The sequence below is a fragment of the Paramisgurnus dabryanus genome, chromosome 18 (genome assembly GCF_030506205.2).
Source record: "Paramisgurnus dabryanus chromosome 18, PD_genome_1.1, whole genome shotgun sequence".
NCBI lineage: Eukaryota > Metazoa > Chordata > Actinopteri > Cypriniformes > Cobitidae > Paramisgurnus > Paramisgurnus dabryanus.
In genome coordinates, this window is record NC_133354.1 from 28,862,588 (window position 1) to 28,877,921 (window position 15,334).

A 15,334-nucleotide genomic window follows, 5' to 3' on the forward strand; every position below is an offset into this window, starting at 1 on the left:
ATATAATCCAATTCATGGACGCCCTCGAGCATAAAACCTTCACCGATAGGACTTAACTCTGGAAGAAATTCCCGGTAGGGCGCCATGGCTTAGCCGGTCAAAGCGCCTGTCTTGTAAACAGGAGATCCTGGGTTCGAATCCCAGTGGTGCCTTCTTACGATGTTTGCGGTCCTCGGCCCCCACTCAGTGGCTTTCTTGTCACATTGTTGTATCTCTTCATACTGTGACTCATCCTCCCTCAAAACAGATTTTAAAATCTGTTTTGAGAATCCCAGCGTTTCCTTCCTTTGTCAGTCTCTGCTCTCCCATCTACATGAAAGGCAGGAGGTCCGGGCAGAAAATACGACTGAAATGTTCCCGTTTTCAATAGACCTGAAGCCATGTGACGTTAGGGTGCACAGCATCAGCCGGTCAAAGGGCCTGTCTTGTCAACAGACTGTTGAATTTCAAGCCATGCCTTCCTTTCAACGGCTGTTCTCCGGTTTAATTTGGAGAAAAGAGGTCCACAAGGAGGTTTGACTTTCTTGTACTTGGTTTAATTAAAATATAGCCATGGAGTTTAAGGATGTCCTGGCATAGCTGTTCAGTGATCATGTCTTGTAAACAGATTGTTCAATTCCAAGTGATTCCATCCTTTTAGTTGCTGTTTCTCCGTTCCACACGAAAGGCAGGAGGTCCAAAAAGAAAATATGACAGTCTTGTTCCTGTTTTCAAAAGATCTGAAGACATGTGACGTAAGGTTGCACACCATTGGCTGGTGAAAGTTCCTGTCCTTTCATCTGGAGATCCTGAATTCGTATCCCAAAAATGCCTTCCATTTGACAATTGTGCTCATTGGCATATGGAAAGAGCAGAAGGTAAAAATAGTAATTGTAACTCTTGGGCTGAAAAATACAAAAGCTAATAATAATTTAAATCTGTCTTCATCCAGAATTGTGTGCAAAACATCAGTGCTTTTGCATGTAGGCTCTGTGGCGCAATGGATAGCGCATTGGACTTCTAGATTATGAGTTGATGTGATTCAAAGGTTGTGGGTTCGAGTCCCACCAGAGTCGCAGGGTTTTAGCTCTGAAGACCCTGCTCAATGCATTTCATCTTACATTGTTGTTCCTGTTCATACTGTGACTCACCCTTCCACAATCGGCAGGTGGATTGTGGCGCCGTGGCTTAGTTGGTTAAAGCGCCTGTCTAGTAAACAGGAGATCCTGGGTTCGAATCCCAGCGGAGCCTTTATCATGTGGCCAACTAAAGTCCGTTTCTTTGGCTGTTTCTCAGTTGAGATATGGTACATCCTGATAATTCAGAGTTGTCACGACAGCGGTCTGTTTTCAGCGAAAGGCCTGTACTTTGGGCAAAACTTTCTAGTTTTCTCCCTAACGGACCAATATAATCCAATTCATGGACACCCTTGAGCATAAAACCTTCACTGATAGGACTTAACTCTGGAAGAGATTCCCAGTAGGGCGCCATGGCTTAGCCGGTCACAGCGCCTGTCTTGTAAACAGGAGATCCTGGGTTCAAATCCCAGTGGTGCCTTCTTACCATGTTTGCGGTCCTCCGCCCCCACTCAGTGGCTTTCTTGTCACATTGTTGTATCTCTTCATACTGTGACTCATCCTCCCTCAAAACAGATTTTAAAATCCCAGTGGTGCTTTCAGTCTGTAGCCTGCTAAGGGCTTTCTTTGTTTCTGTTTATCAGATGAAATACAACCTCCTTATAATTCATGGTTGTTATGAAAGCTGTCATAACTTCCAGATATTTTTGGAAAACGGAAGAATCTGATTTATGAACAACCTTTACCCTAAAGCCTTCACTAATAGGGCTTAATTTCCTGTCAGGACGCCATGTCTTTTGCCTGGCTTTGTTCTCAAGGGTGTCCATGGCCAAAGCACCTGTCTTGTAAGTGGGAGATTACGTGATCAAAATCGCAGTGGTGCCTTTTATCAGTGGTTGTGGTCTTTGGCCTTCATGAAAGGCAGAATGGCGTCAAGGAGATTAAACTTTCTTTTACCTGTCTAAATGAAAAGAAAGCCGTGCAATTTTAGGATGCCCTGGCATTGCTGTCCAAAGACCATGTCTTGTAAACGAATTGTTCGAATCCCAGCGTTTCCTTCCTTTGTCAGTCTCTGCTCTCCCATCTACATGAAAGGCAGGAGGTCCGGGCAGAAAATACGACTGAAATGTTCCCGTTTTCAATAGACCTGAAGCCATGTGACGTTAGGGTGCACAGCATCAGCCGGTCAAAGGGCCTGTCTTGTCAACAGACTGTTGAATTTCAAGCCATGCCTTCCTTTCAACGGCTGTTCTCCGGTTTAATTTGGAGAAAAGAGGTCCACAAGGAGGTTTGACTTTCTTGTACTTGGTTTAATTAAAATATAGCCATGGAGTTTAAGGATGTCCTGGCATAGCTGTTCAGTGATCATGTCTTGTAAACAGATTGTTCAATTCCAAGTGATTCCATCCTTTTAGTTGCTGTTTCTCCGTTCCACACGAAAGGCAGGAGGTCCAAAAAGAAAATATGACAGTCTTGTTCCTGTTTTCAAAAGATCTGAAGACATGTGACGTAAGGTTGCACACCATTGGCTGGTGAAAGTTCCTGTCCTTTCATCTGGAGATCCTGAATTCGTATCCCAAAAATGCCTTCCATTTGACAATTGTGCTCATTGGCATATGGAAAGAGCAGAAGGTAAAAATAGTAATTGTAACTCTTGGGCTGAAAAATACAAAAGCTAATAATAATTTAAATCTGTCTTCATCCAGAATTGTGTGCAAAACATCAGTGCTTTTGCATGTAGGCTCTGTGGCGCAATGGATAGCGCATTGGACTTCTAGATTATGAGTTGATGTGATTCAAAGGTTGTGGGTTCGAGTCCCACCAGAGTCGCAGGGATTTAGCTCCGAAGACCCTGCTCAATGCATTTCATCTTATATTGTTGTTCCTGTTCATACTGTGACTCACCCTTCCACAATCGGCAGACGGAAGGTGGCGCCGTGGCTTAGTTGGTTAAAGCGCCTGTCTAGTAAACAGGAGATCCTGGGTTCGAATCCCAGCGGAGCCTTTATCATGTGGCCAACTAAGGTCAGTTTCTTTGGCTGTTTCTCAGTTGAGATATGGTACATCCTGATAATTCAGAGTTGTCACGACAGCGGTCTGTTTTCAGTGAAAGGCCTGTACTTTGGGCAAAACTTTCTAGTTTTCTCCCTAACGGACCAATATAATCCAATTCATGGACGCCCTCGAGCATAAAACCTTCACTGATAGGACTTAACTCTGGAAGAGATTCCCGGTAGGGCGCCATGGCTTAGCCGGTCAAAGCGCCTGTCTCGTAAACAGGAGATCCTGGGTTCGAATCCCAGTGGTGCCTTCTTACGATGTTTGCGGTCCTCGGCCCCCACTCAGTGGCTTTCTTGTCACATTGTTGTATCTCTTCATACTGTGACTCATTACTTACTTACTTACTTATCTCCTTGGATTCCCCGTGGAACAAAGGGCCTCAACATTAGCTCTCCAACGCAGTCTATTCTGGACAGCCTTTTTCAGTTCACCCCACGACAGGTTGCACTTCTTCATTTCCTCTTCGCAGGATCGTCTCCAGGTGGTCTTAGGGCGACCGACCCGTCTCTTTCCCTGAGGATTCCACTGCAAAGCCTGCCGGGTGATGTCCTGTGGGGGCTTCCGCAGGGTGTGTCCTATCCATCGCCATTTACGCCTGGCAATCTGCTGCTTGATGGGATCTTGGTTTGTCCGCTGCCACAAATCAGTGTTTGTTAGTTTGTCTGTCCACCTAATCTTCAGTAAGCTGCGAAGGCAGCCATTGACAAATACTTGGAGTTTGTTGGTTAGGGTGTTGGTGACTCTCCAGGTCTCTGAGCCATAAAGGAGGACAGATTTAACGTTGCTGTTGAAAATTCGTATTTTGTTACGGACAGATAGGGATGTTGACCTCCAGACTGGTCTCAAGGTAATAAAGGCGTATCTAGCTTTCCCAATTCTGGCTTTGATGTCCTCATCAGAACCTCCTCTTGCAGATACCATGCTGCCCAGGTAGGTGAAAGAAGTGACTTCTTTCAGCTCGCTGTCTCCAAGGGTGATTGGCTGCTGCTGCTTTTTAAACAGTGTCATGATAACAGTCTTTTCTAAGTTGATCTGCAGTCCAGTCTTGGATGCTTCATGGACTAGGTTATCGGTTTTCTGTTGCATATGTTGGCATTTCTGTGACATTAGGCACAAGTCATCTGCAAAGTCCAAGTCTTCAAGAGATTGATTAATGGACCACTGGATTCCGGTTTTTCCTGTTTTAGTTGTCTGATGCATCACCCAGTCGACCACCAACAGAAAGATCATTGGGGAGAGCATGCATCCTTGCCGGACTCCTGTTCTCACCTCAAATTCCTCTGTCAATTTGCCGTTATGGATAATTTGGCACGTGGCGCCTTCATAAAGTTGTTGGATCAGTGTGATGAAACTTTGAGGGATTCCATAATGGTTAAGGAGCTGCCAGATGGTTTCCCTGTCCACACTGTCGAACGCTTGACGAAAGTCAATGAAGTTAAGGTACAATGGTGACTGCCACTCCAAGGATTGTTCGATAATGATTCGGAGTGTGGCTATCTGATCTGTACATGACTTTTCTTTCCTGAAGCCGGCTTGTTCTGGCCTAAGTTTTTCTTCCACTGCGTCTTTCAGCCGGTCAAGAATAATGCGGGTCAGTACTTTGCTCGGTACTGAAAGTAGCATGATGCCTCGCCAATTATTGCAGGATCCTAGATCTCCTTTTTTGGGAAGTTTTACCATGTGTCCTTTTTTCCAGTCTGCTGGTACTCTTCCTACCCTCCAAACCTTCTGCAGTAGAGGCAGCAGCATGTTGACTGTGGTTGAAAGGTCTGCCTTGAGCGCCTCTGGGGGAATTCCATCTGGGCCGGCTGCTTTCCCATTTTTCAAGATCTTCAAGGCTTTTAGGATTTCTGCTTTCGTAGGTGGGTTGGTGTTGACTTTGAGTGGTGAGTCTGCAGGGGGGATGTCTGGCCTTTCTGATGGCAGGGGTTGATTTAGGAGTTCTTTAAAGTGATCAGCCCATCGTTGCCTCTGGTCTTTCTCTTTACTGATGGGGTTTCCTACTCTGTCTTTAACCGGTTTGTCCACATTTGTTTTCTTAGTCGAGAGAGTCTTAGTGACCTTATACAGAGTACTGAGGTCCCTCTTTCCTGCTGCCTGTTCTGCCTCCGTTGCTAGCGCATCATAAAAGAGCCTCTTGTCTTTTCTGGCACTTTTCTTAACTTTCTTGTTTATTTGGGTATATTTATCTCGAAGAACTTTCTTTTCCTCTTCGTTCTTGTTGCTGTTAATCTGCTGTTTGATGTCTTTTCTGCTCTTTATCAGTTGCCATGTGTCACTGGAGAGCCATTCCTTTGTTGTCCATTCTCTTTTGCCCAGCACTTCTTGGCACGTGTCTGTCAATGTGTCTCTTAGGGAGCTCCAGTGTTCTTCCAATGGTGTTTCTTCTGTCACCAAGTTCAAGGCTTCAAATCTGTTTTTCAGGGAGGCTGAAAAGGTGTCTCTGTAGTCTTTCTCTTTCAGCCACTGGGTGTTAAACTTGATGTGAGGTCGGTTGGCTATGTCTCTGAAGGCTCGTAGCTTGACTTTGATAGTTCCAATCACCAAGTGATGGTCTGAGGCTACATCTGCCCCTCGTTGGGATCTTGTGTCTTGCAGGCTTCTTCTCCATTTCCTAGAGATTGTGATGTAGTCTATCTGGTTTTTGGTGTGTCCGTCTGGTGAGATCCAGGTTTCTTTGTGGATGTCTTTATGCTGGAATACACTGCCACCAATTACTAGGTCATTAAAAGCACAAAAGTCAGTGAAAAGCTCGCCATTTTCATTCATTTCTCCAAGGGCCTGAGTTCCCATAATCAACTCTTTTCCAAGGTTGTCTTTTCCTATCTTGGCATTCAGGTCACCCATCAATATCTTGATGTCTCTCTTGGGTAACTCGTTGACTACTGTCTGGAGGGAATTGTAGAAGTTTTCTTTTGCTTCCTTGTCAGCATCGTTAGTAGGTGAGTAGCATTGGATGAGTGTAACTTTCCTTCCCTTGGAGTTGAACCTTGCTGTCATGATTCTAGAGGAGACTGGCTGCCATTCCATAAGGGTTCTGGCTGCTACTGGAGACATCATGATAGCAACTCCCTCTGTGTGGTCATGGTTCTCGTCTGCATGTCCAGAATATAGGATTTTCTCTCCACTGGCAAGAGATGTCATGCCAGACCCATTCCATCTGCACTCACAGATTCCCAGTACTTGGATGTTATATCTGTTCATCTCACTTGCCACCTGAGCTGCTTTTCCAGTTTCGTGCATGGTTCGTACGTTCCAAGTTCCGATCTTTGTTGTTGCTTTTATCGTCAGGAGATTCGTCAGCTGGTTGGCTTCCGTGCGGCTTTCACCAATCTGCGTCATTTGTCCTCCTGTAGAGGCATCTCCCAGATTAAAGCACTGGTTGGATTCTTCTGTTGCTTTGGTTTCTGTAGCGTTTGGGGTTTTACGGGGTGGGGTTGCTGGCCCCACGCCCAACCCTCCTCCTTTCTCACCCGGGCTTGGGACCGGCCATGGCGGAGTTACTGTGACTCATCCTCCCTCAAAACAGATTTTAAAATCCCAGCGGTGCCTTCAGTCTGTAGCCTGCTAAGGGCTTCCTTTGTTTCTATTTATCAGATGAAATACAACCTCCTTATAATTCATGGTTGTTATGAAAGCTGTCATAACTTCCAGATATTTTTGGAAAACGGACCAATCTGATTTATGAACAACCTTTACCCTAAAGCCTTCACTTATAGGACTTAATTTCCTGTCAGGACGCCATGTCTTTTGCCTGGCTTTGTTCTCAAGGGTCCCCATGGCCAAAGCACCTGTCTTGTAAGTGGGAGATTACGTGATCAAAATCGCAGTGGTGCCTTTTATCAGTGGTTGTGGTCTTTGGCCTTCATGAAATGCAGAATGGCGTCAAGCAGATTAAACTTTCTTTTACCTGTCTAAATGAAAAGAAAGCCGTGCAATTTTAGGATGCCCTGGCATTGCTGTCCAAAGACCATGTCTTGTAAACGAATTGTTCGAATCCCAGCGTTTCCTTCCTTTGTCAGTCTCTGCTCTCCCATCTACATGAAAGGCAGGAGGTCCGGGCAGAAAATACGACTGAAATGTTCCCGTTCGTATCCCAAAAATGCCTTCCATTTGACAATTGTGCTCATTGGCATATGGAAAAAGCAGAAGGTAAAAATAGTAATTGTAACTCTTGGGCTGAAAAATACAAAAGCTAATAATAATTTAAATCTGTCTTCATCCAGAATTGTGTGCAAAACATCAGTGCTTCTGCATGTAGGCTCTGTGGCGCAATGGATAGCGCATTGGACTTCTAGATTATGAGTTGATGTGATTCAAAGGTTGTGGGTTCGAGTCCCACCAGAGTCGCAGGGTTTTAGCTCCGAAGACCCTGCTCAATGCATTTCATCTTACATTGTTGTTCCTGTTCATACTGTGACTCACCCTTCCACAATCGGCAGATGGAGGTTGGCGCCGTGGCTTAGTTGGTTAAAGCGCCTGTCTAGTAAACAGGAGATCCTGGGTTCGAATCCCAGCGGAGCCTTTATCATGTGGCCAACTAAGGTCCGTTTCTTTGGCTGTTTCTCAGTTGAGATATGGCACATCCTGATAATTCAGAGTTGTCACGACAGCGGTCTGTTTTCAGCGAAAGGCCTGTACTTTGGGCAAAACTTTCTAGTTTTCTCCCTAACGGACCAATATAATCCAATTCATGGACGCCCTCGAGCATAAAACCTTCACTGATAGGACTTAACTCTGGAAGAGATTCCCGGTAGGGCGCCATGGCTTAGCCGGTCAAAGCGCCTGTCTTGTAAACAGGAGATCCTGGGTTCGAATCCCAGTGGTGCCTTCTTACGATGTTTGCGGTCCTCTGCCCCCACTCAGTGGCTTTCTTGTCACATTGTTGTATCTCTTCATACTGTGACTCATCCTCCCTCAAAACAGATTTTAAAATCCCAGCGGTGCCTTCAGTCTGTAGCCTGCTAAGGGCTTTCTTTGTTTCTGTTTATCAGATGAAATACAACCTACTTATAATTCATGGTTGTTATGAAAGCTGTCATAACTTCCAGATATTTTTGGAAAACGGACCAATCTGATTTATGAACAACCTTTACCCTAAAGCCTTCACTAATAGGACTTAATTTCCTGTCAGGACGCCATGTCTTTTGCCTGGCTTTGTTCTCAAGGGTGTCCATGGCCAAAGCACCTGTCTTGTAAGTGGGAGATTACGTGATCAAAATCGCAGTGGTGCCTTTTATCAGTGGTTGTGGTCTTTGGCCTTCATGAAAGGCAGAATGGCGTCAAGCAGATTAAACTTTCTTTTACCTGTCTAAATAAAAAGAAAGCCGAGCAATTTTAGGATGCCCTGGCATTGCTGTCCAAAGACCATGTCTTGTAAACGAATTGTTCGAATCCCAGCGTTTCCTTCCTTTGTCAGTCTCTGCTCTCCCATCTACATAAAAGGCAGGAGGTCCGGGCAGAAAATACGACTGAAATGTTCCCGTTTTCAATAGACCTGAAGCCATGTGACGTCAGGGTGCACAGCATCAGCCGGTCAAAGGGCCTGTCTTGTCAACAGACTGTTGAATTTCAAGCCATGCCTTCCTTTCAACGGCTGTTCTCCGGTTTAATTTGGAGAAAAGAGGTCCACAAGGAGGTTTGACTTTCTTGTACTTGGTTTAATTAAAATATAGCCATGGAGTTTAAGGATGTCCTGGCATAGCTGTTCAGTGATCATGTCTTGTAAACAGATTGTTCAATTCCAAGTGATTCCATCCTTTTAGTTGCTGTTTCTCCGTTCCACATGAAAGGCAGGAGGTCCAAAAAGAAAATATGACAGTCTTGTTCCTGTTTTCAAAAGATCTGAAGACATGTGACGTAAGGTTGCACACCATTGGCTGGTGAAAGTTCCTGTCCTTTCATCTGGAGATCCTGAATTCGTATCCCAAAAATGCCTTCCATTTGACAATTGTGCTCATTGGCATATGGAAAGAGCAGAAGGTAAAAATAGTAATTGTAACTCTTGGGCTGAAAAATACAAAAGCTAATAATAATTCAAATCTGTCGTCATCCAGAATTGTGTGCAAAACATCAGTGCTTTTGCATGTAGGCTCTGTGGCGCAATGGATAGCGCATTGGACTTCTAGATTATGAGTTGATGTGATTCAAAGGTTGTGGGTTCGAGTCCCACCAGAGTCGTGGGGTTTTAGCTCCGAAGACCCTGCTCAATGCATTTCATCTTACATTGTTGTTCCTGTTCATACTGTGACTCACCCTTCCACAATCGGCAGATGGAGGGTGGCGCCGTGGCTTAGTTGGTTAAAGCGCCTGTCTAGTAAACAGGAGATCCTGGGTTCGAATCCCAGCGGAGCCTTTATCATGTGGCCAACTAAGGTCTGTTTCTTTGGCTGTTTCTCAGTTGAGATATGGTACATCCTGATAATTCAGAGTTGTCACGACAGCGGTCTGTTTTCAGCGAAAGGCCTGTAGTTTGGGCAAAACTTTCTAGTTTTCTCCCTAACGGACCAATATAATCCAATTCATGGACGCCCTCGAGCATAAAACCTTCACTTATAGGACTTAACTCTGGAAGAGATTCCCGGTAGGGCGCCATGGCTTAGCCGGTCAAAGCGCCTGTCTTGTAAACAGGAGATCCTGGGTTCAAATCCTGTGCCTTCTTACCATGTTTGCGGTCCTCGGCCCCCACTCAGTGGCTTTCTTGTCACATTGTTGTATCTCTTCATACTGTGACTCATCCTCCCTCAAAACAGATTTTAAAATCCCAGCGGTGCCTTCAGTCTGTAGCCTGCTAAGGGCTTTCTTTGTTTCGGTTTATCAGATGAAATACAACCTCCTTATAATTCATGGTTGTTATGAAAGCTGTCATAACTTCCAGATATTTTTGGAAAACGGACCAATCTGATTTATGGACAACCTTTACCCTAAAGCCTTCACTAATAGGGCTTAATTTCCTGTCAGGACGCCATGTCTTTTGCCTGGCTTTGTTCTCAAGGGTGTCCATGGCCAAAGCACCTGTCTTGTAAGTGGGAGATTACGTGATCAAAATCGCAGTGGTGCCTTTTATCAGTGGTTGTGGTCTTTGGCCTTCATGAAAAGCAGAATGGCGTCAAGGAGATTAAACTTTCTTTTACCTGTCTAAATGAAAAGAAAGCCGTGCAATTTTAGGATGCCCTGGCATTGCTGTCCAAAGACCATGTCTTGTAAACGAATTGTTCGAATCCCAGCGTTTCCTTCCTTTGTCAGTCTCTGCTCTCCCATCTACATGAAAGGCAGGAGGTCCGGGCAGAAAATACGACTGAAATGTTCCCGTTTTCAATAGACCTGAAGCCATGTGACGTTAGGGTGCACAGCATCAGCCGGTCAAAGGGCCTGTCTTGTCAACAGACTGTTGAATTTCAAGCCATGCCTTCCTTTCAACGGCTGTTCTCCGGTTTAATTTGGAGAAAAGAGGTCCACAAGGAGGTTTGACTTTCTTGTACTTGGTTTAATTAAAATATAGCCATGGAGTTTAAGGATGTCCTGGCATAGCTGTTCAGTGATCATGTCTTGTAAACAGATTGTTCAATTCCAAGTGATTCCATCCTTTTAGTTGCTGTTTCTCCGTTCCACACGAAAGGCAGGAGGTCCAAAAAGAAAATATGACAGTCTTGTTCCTGTTTTCAAAAGATCTGAAGACATGTGACGTAAGGTTGCACACCATTGGCTGGTGAAAGTTCCTGTCCTTTCATCTGGAGATCCTGAATTCGTATCCCAAAAATGCCTTCCATTTGACAATTGTGCTCATTGGCATATGGAAAGAGCAGAAGGTAAAAATAGTAATTGTAACTCTTGGGCTGAAAAATACAAAAGCTAATAATAATTTAAATCTGTCTTCATCCAGAATTGTGTGCAAAACATCAGTGCTTTTGCATGTAGGCTCTGTGGCGCAATGGATAGCGCATTGGACTTCTAGATTATGAGTTGATGTGATTCAAAGGTTGTGGGTTCGAGTCCCACCAGAGTCGCGGGTTTTAGCTCCGAAGACCCTGCTCAATGCATTTCATCTTACATTGTTGTTCCTGTTCATACTGTGACTCACCCTTCCACAATCGGCAGACGGAAGGTGGCGCCGTGGCTTAGTTGGTTAAAGCGCCTGTCTAGTAAACAGGAGATCCTGGGTTCGAATCCCAGCGGAGCCTTTATCATGTGGCCAACTAAGGTCAGTTTCTTTGGCTGTTTCTCAGTTGAGATATGGTACATCCTGATAATTCAGAGTTGTCACGACAGCGGTCTGTTTTCAGTGAAAGGCCTGTACTTTGGGCAAAACTTTCTAGTTTTCTCCCTAACGGACCAATATAATCCAATTCATGGACGCCCTCGAGCATAAAACCTTCACTGATAGGACTTAACTCTGGAAGAGATTCCTGGTAGGGCGCCATGGCTTAGCCGGTCAAAGCACCTGTCTCGTAAACAGGAGATCCTGGGTTCGAATCCCAGTGGTGCCTTCTTACGATGTTTGCGGTCCTCGGCCCCCACTCAGTGGCTTTCTTGTCACATTGTTGTATCTCTTCATACTGTGACTCATTACTTACTTACTTACTTATCTCCTTGGATTCCCCGTGGAACAAAGGGCCTCAACAACAGCTCTCCAACGCAGTCTATTCTGGACAGCCTTTTTCAGTTCACCCCACGACAGGTTGCACTTCTTCATTTCCTCTTCGCAGGATCGTCTCCAGGTGGTCTTAGGGCGACCGACCCGTCTCTTTCCCTGAGGATTCCACTGCAAAGCCTGCCGGGTGATGTCCTGTGGGGGCTTCAGCAGGGGGTGTCCTATCCATCGCCATTTACGCCTGGCAATCTGCTGCTTGATGGGATCTTGGTTTGTCCGCTGCCACAAATCAGCGTTTGTTAGTTTGTCTGTCCACCTAATCTTCAGTAAGCTGCGAAGGCAGCCATTGACAAATACTTGGAGTTTGTTGGTTAGGGTGTTGGTGACTCTCCAGGTCTCTGAGCCATAAAGGAGGACAGATTTAACGTTGCTGTTGAAAATTCGTATTTTGTTACGGACAGATAGGGATGTTGACCTCCAGACTGGTCTCAAGGTAATAAAGGCGTATCTAGCTTTCCCAATTCTGGCTTTGATGTCCTCATCAGAACCTCCTCTTGCAGATACCATGCTGCCCAGGTAGGTGAAAGAAGTGACTTCTTTCAGCTCGCTGTCTCCAAGGGTGATTGGCTGCTGCTGCTTTTTAAACAGTGTCATGATAACAGTCTTTTCTAAGTTGATCTGCAGTCCAGTCTTGGATGCTTCATGGACTAGGTTATCGGTTTTCTGTTGCATATGTTGGCATTTCTGTGACATTAGGCACAAGTCATCTGCAAAGTCCAAGTCTTCAAGAGATTGATTAATGGACCACTGGATTCCGGTTTTTCCTGTTTTAGTTGTCTGATGCATCACCCAGTCGACCACCAACAGAAAGATCATTGGGGAGAGCATGCATCCTTGCCGGACTCCTGTTCTCACCTCAAATTCCTCTGTCAATTTGCCGTTATGGATAATTTGGCACGTGGCGCCTTCATAAAGTTGTTGGATCAGTGTGATGAAACTTTAAGGGATTCCATAATGGTTAAGGAGCTGCCAGATGGTTTCCCTGTCCACACTGTCGAACGCTTGACGAAAGTCAATGAAGTTAAGGTACAATGGTGACTGCCACTCCAAGGATTGTTCGATAATGATTCGGAGTGTGGCTATCTGATCTGTACATGACTTTTCTTTCCTGAAGCCGGCTTGTTCTGGCCTAAGTTTTTCTTCCACTGCGTCTTTCAGCCGGTCAAGAATAATGCGGGTCAGTACTTTGCTCGGTACTGAAAGTAGCATGATGCCTCGCCAATTATTGCAGGATCCTAGATCTCCTTTTTTGGGAAGTTTTACCATGTGTCCTTTTTTCCAGTCTGCTGGTACTCTTCCTACCCTCCAAACCTTCTGCAGTAGAGGCAGCAGCATGTTGACTGTGGTTGAAAGGTCTGCCTTGAGCGCCTCTGGGGGAATTCCATCTGGGCCGGCTGCTTTCCCATTTTTCAAGATCTTCAAGGCTTTTAGGATTTCTGCTTTCGTAGGTGGGTTGGTGTTGACTTTGAGTGGTGAGTCTGCAGGGGGGATGTCTGGCCTTTCTGATGGCAGGGGTTGATTTAGGAGTTCTTTAAAGTGATCAGCCCATCGTTGCCTCTGGTCTTTCTCTTTACTGATGGGGTTTCCTACTCTGTCTTTAACCGGTTTGTCCACATTTGTTTTCTTAGTCGAGAGAGTCTTAGTGACCTTATACAGAGTACTGAGGTCCCTCTTTCCTGCTGCCTGTTCTGCCTCCGTTGCTAGCGCATCATAAAAGAGCCTCTTGTCTTTTCTGGCACTTTTCTTAACTTTCTTGTTTATTTGGGTATATTTATCTCGAAGAACTTTCTTTTCCTCTTCGTTCTTGTTGCTGTTAATCTGCTGTTTGATGTCTTTTCTGCTCTTTATCAGTTGCCATGTGTCACTGGAGAGCCATTCCTTTGTTGTCCATTCTCTTTTGCCCAGCACTTCTTGGCACGTGTCTGTCAATGTGTCTCTTAGGGAGCTCCAGTGTTCTTCCAATGGTGTTTCTTCTGTCACCAAGTTCAAGGCTTCAAATCTGTTTTTCAGGGAGGCTGAAAAGGTGTCTCTGTAGTCTTTCTCTTTCAGCCACTGGGTGTTAAACTTGATGTGAGGTCGGTTGGCTATGTCTCTGAAGGCTCGTAGCTTGACTTTGATAGTTCCAATCACCAAGTGATGGTCTGAGGCTACATCTGCCCCTCGTTGGGATCTTGTGTCTTGCAGGCTTCTTCTCCATTTCCTAGAGATTGTGATGTAGTCTATCTGGTTTTTGGTGTTTCCGTCTGGTGAGATCCAGGTTTCTTTGTGGATGTCTTTATGCTGGAATACACTGCCACCAATTACTAGGTCATTAAAAGCACAAAAGTCAGTGAAAAGCTCGCCATTTTCATTCATTTCTCCAAGGGCCTGAGTTCCCATAATCAACTCTTTTCCAAGGTTGTCTTTTCCTATCTTGGCATTCAGGTCACCCATCAATATCTTGATGTCTCTCTTGGGTAACTCGTTGACTACTGTCTGGAGGGAATTGTAGAAGTTTTCTTTTGCTTCCTTGTCAGCATCGTTAGTAGGTGAGTAGCATTGGATGAGTGTAACTTTCCTTCCCTTGGAGTTGAACCTTGCTGTCATGATTCTAGAGGAGACTGGCTGCCATTCCATAAGGGTTTTGGCTGCTACTGGAGACATCATGATAGCAACTCCCTCTGTGTGGTCATGGTTCTCGTCTGCATGTCCAGAATATAGGATTTTCTCTCCACTGGCAAGAGATGTCATGCCAGACCCATTCCATCTGCACTCACAGATTCCCAGTACTTGGATGTTATATCTGTTCATCTCACTTGCCACCTGAGCTGCTTTTCCAGTTTCGTGCATGGTTCGTACGTTCCAAGTTCCGATCTTTGTTGTTGCTTTTATCGTCAGGAGATTCGTCAGCTGGTTGGCTTCCGTGCGGCTTTCACCAATCTGCGTCATTTGTCCTCCTGTAGAGGCATCTCCCAGATTAAAGCACTGGTTGGATTCTTCTGTTGCTTTGGTTTCTGTAGCGTTTGGGGTTTTACGGGGTGGGGTTGCTGGCCCCACGCCCAACCCTCCTCCTTTCTCACCCGGGCTTGGGACCGGCCATGGCGGAGTTACTGTGACTCATCCTCCCTCAAAACAGATTTTAAAATCCCAGCGGTGCCTTCAGTCTGTAGCCTGCTAAGGGCTTCCTTTGTTTCTATTTATCAGATGAAATACAACCTCCTTATAATTCATGGTTGTTATGAAAGCTGTCATAACTTCCAGATATTTTTGGAAAACGGACCAATCTGATTTATGAACAACCTTTACCCTAAAGCCTTCACTAATAGGGCTTAATTTCCTGTCAGGACGCCATGTCTTTTGCCTGGCTTTGTTCTCAAGGGTCCCCATGGCCAAAGCACCTGTCTTGTAAGTGGGAGATTACGTGATCAAAATCGCAGTGGTGCCTTTTATCAGTGGTTGTGGTCTTTGGCCTTCATGAAAGGCAGAATGGCGTCAAGCAGATTAAACTTTCTTTTACCTGTCTAAATGAAAAGAAAGCCGTGCAATTTTAGGATGCCCTGGCATTGCTGTCCAAAGACCATGTCTTGTA

General features: G+C 45.2%; 1 protein-coding gene, 15 non-coding genes and 1 pseudogene across 16 annotated transcripts; 15 read left to right on the forward strand and 2 right to left on the reverse strand.

The window, feature by feature from the left end:
* The first annotated feature begins 78 nt into the window (after nucleotides 1–78).
* On the forward strand, nucleotides 79–152 carry trnat-ugu (transfer RNA threonine (anticodon UGU)). Its single transcript has one exon. It is a non-coding gene; the product is annotated as a tRNA-Thr (tRNA).
* Nucleotides 153–965: 813 nt separating this feature from the next.
* Nucleotides 966–1,055, forward strand: trnar-ucu (transfer RNA arginine (anticodon UCU)). Its single transcript is given in 2 exon segments — nucleotides 966–1,002; nucleotides 1,020–1,055. It is a non-coding gene; the product is annotated as a tRNA-Arg (tRNA).
* A 101-nt stretch (nucleotides 1,056–1,156) lies between these two features.
* trnat-agu (transfer RNA threonine (anticodon AGU)) lies at nucleotides 1,157–1,230 on the forward strand. The gene has a single exon. It is a non-coding gene; the product is annotated as a tRNA-Thr (tRNA).
* A 232-nt stretch (nucleotides 1,231–1,462) lies between these two features.
* trnat-ugu (transfer RNA threonine (anticodon UGU)) lies at nucleotides 1,463–1,536 on the forward strand. Its single transcript has one exon. It is a non-coding gene; the product is annotated as a tRNA-Thr (tRNA).
* A 1,259-nt stretch (nucleotides 1,537–2,795) lies between these two features.
* trnar-ucu (transfer RNA arginine (anticodon UCU)) lies at nucleotides 2,796–2,885 on the forward strand. The gene is given in 2 exon segments: nucleotides 2,796–2,832; nucleotides 2,850–2,885. It is a non-coding gene; the product is annotated as a tRNA-Arg (tRNA).
* A 101-nt stretch (nucleotides 2,886–2,986) lies between these two features.
* trnat-agu (transfer RNA threonine (anticodon AGU)) lies at nucleotides 2,987–3,060 on the forward strand. The gene has a single exon. It is a non-coding gene; the product is annotated as a tRNA-Thr (tRNA).
* A 232-nt stretch (nucleotides 3,061–3,292) lies between these two features.
* Nucleotides 3,293–3,366, forward strand: trnat-cgu (transfer RNA threonine (anticodon CGU)). Its single transcript has one exon. It is a non-coding gene; the product is annotated as a tRNA-Thr (tRNA).
* Nucleotides 3,367–3,461: 95 nt separating this feature from the next.
* LOC141280998 (uncharacterized) lies at nucleotides 3,462–6,600 on the reverse strand. The gene has a single exon (XM_073812547.1). It carries the CDS (start codon nucleotides 6,456–6,458, stop codon nucleotides 3,462–3,464), a length of 2,997 nt encoding a protein of 998 aa, XP_073668648.1. The 5' UTR covers nucleotides 6,459–6,600.
* Nucleotides 6,601–7,376: 776 nt separating this feature from the next.
* On the forward strand, nucleotides 7,377–7,466 carry trnar-ucu (transfer RNA arginine (anticodon UCU)). Its single transcript is given in 2 exon segments — nucleotides 7,377–7,413; nucleotides 7,431–7,466. It is a non-coding gene; the product is annotated as a tRNA-Arg (tRNA).
* Nucleotides 7,467–7,567: 101 nt separating this feature from the next.
* Nucleotides 7,568–7,641, forward strand: trnat-agu (transfer RNA threonine (anticodon AGU)). The gene has a single exon. It is a non-coding gene; the product is annotated as a tRNA-Thr (tRNA).
* A 232-nt stretch (nucleotides 7,642–7,873) lies between these two features.
* Nucleotides 7,874–7,947, forward strand: trnat-ugu (transfer RNA threonine (anticodon UGU)). The gene has a single exon. It is a non-coding gene; the product is annotated as a tRNA-Thr (tRNA).
* A 1,259-nt stretch (nucleotides 7,948–9,206) lies between these two features.
* trnar-ucu (transfer RNA arginine (anticodon UCU)) lies at nucleotides 9,207–9,296 on the forward strand. The gene is given in 2 exon segments: nucleotides 9,207–9,243; nucleotides 9,261–9,296. It is a non-coding gene; the product is annotated as a tRNA-Arg (tRNA).
* A 101-nt stretch (nucleotides 9,297–9,397) lies between these two features.
* On the forward strand, nucleotides 9,398–9,471 carry trnat-agu (transfer RNA threonine (anticodon AGU)). The gene has a single exon. It is a non-coding gene; the product is annotated as a tRNA-Thr (tRNA).
* A 1,561-nt stretch (nucleotides 9,472–11,032) lies between these two features.
* On the forward strand, nucleotides 11,033–11,122 carry trnar-ucu (transfer RNA arginine (anticodon UCU)). Its single transcript is given in 2 exon segments — nucleotides 11,033–11,069; nucleotides 11,087–11,122. It is a non-coding gene; the product is annotated as a tRNA-Arg (tRNA).
* Nucleotides 11,123–11,222: 100 nt separating this feature from the next.
* On the forward strand, nucleotides 11,223–11,296 carry trnat-agu (transfer RNA threonine (anticodon AGU)). Its single transcript has one exon. It is a non-coding gene; the product is annotated as a tRNA-Thr (tRNA).
* Nucleotides 11,297–11,528: 232 nt separating this feature from the next.
* Nucleotides 11,529–11,602, forward strand: trnat-cgu (transfer RNA threonine (anticodon CGU)). The gene has a single exon. It is a non-coding gene; the product is annotated as a tRNA-Thr (tRNA).
* A 92-nt stretch (nucleotides 11,603–11,694) lies between these two features.
* On the reverse strand, nucleotides 11,695–14,377 carry LOC141281018 (uncharacterized; annotated as a pseudogene).
* Nucleotides 14,378–15,334: the final 957 nt, after the last annotated feature.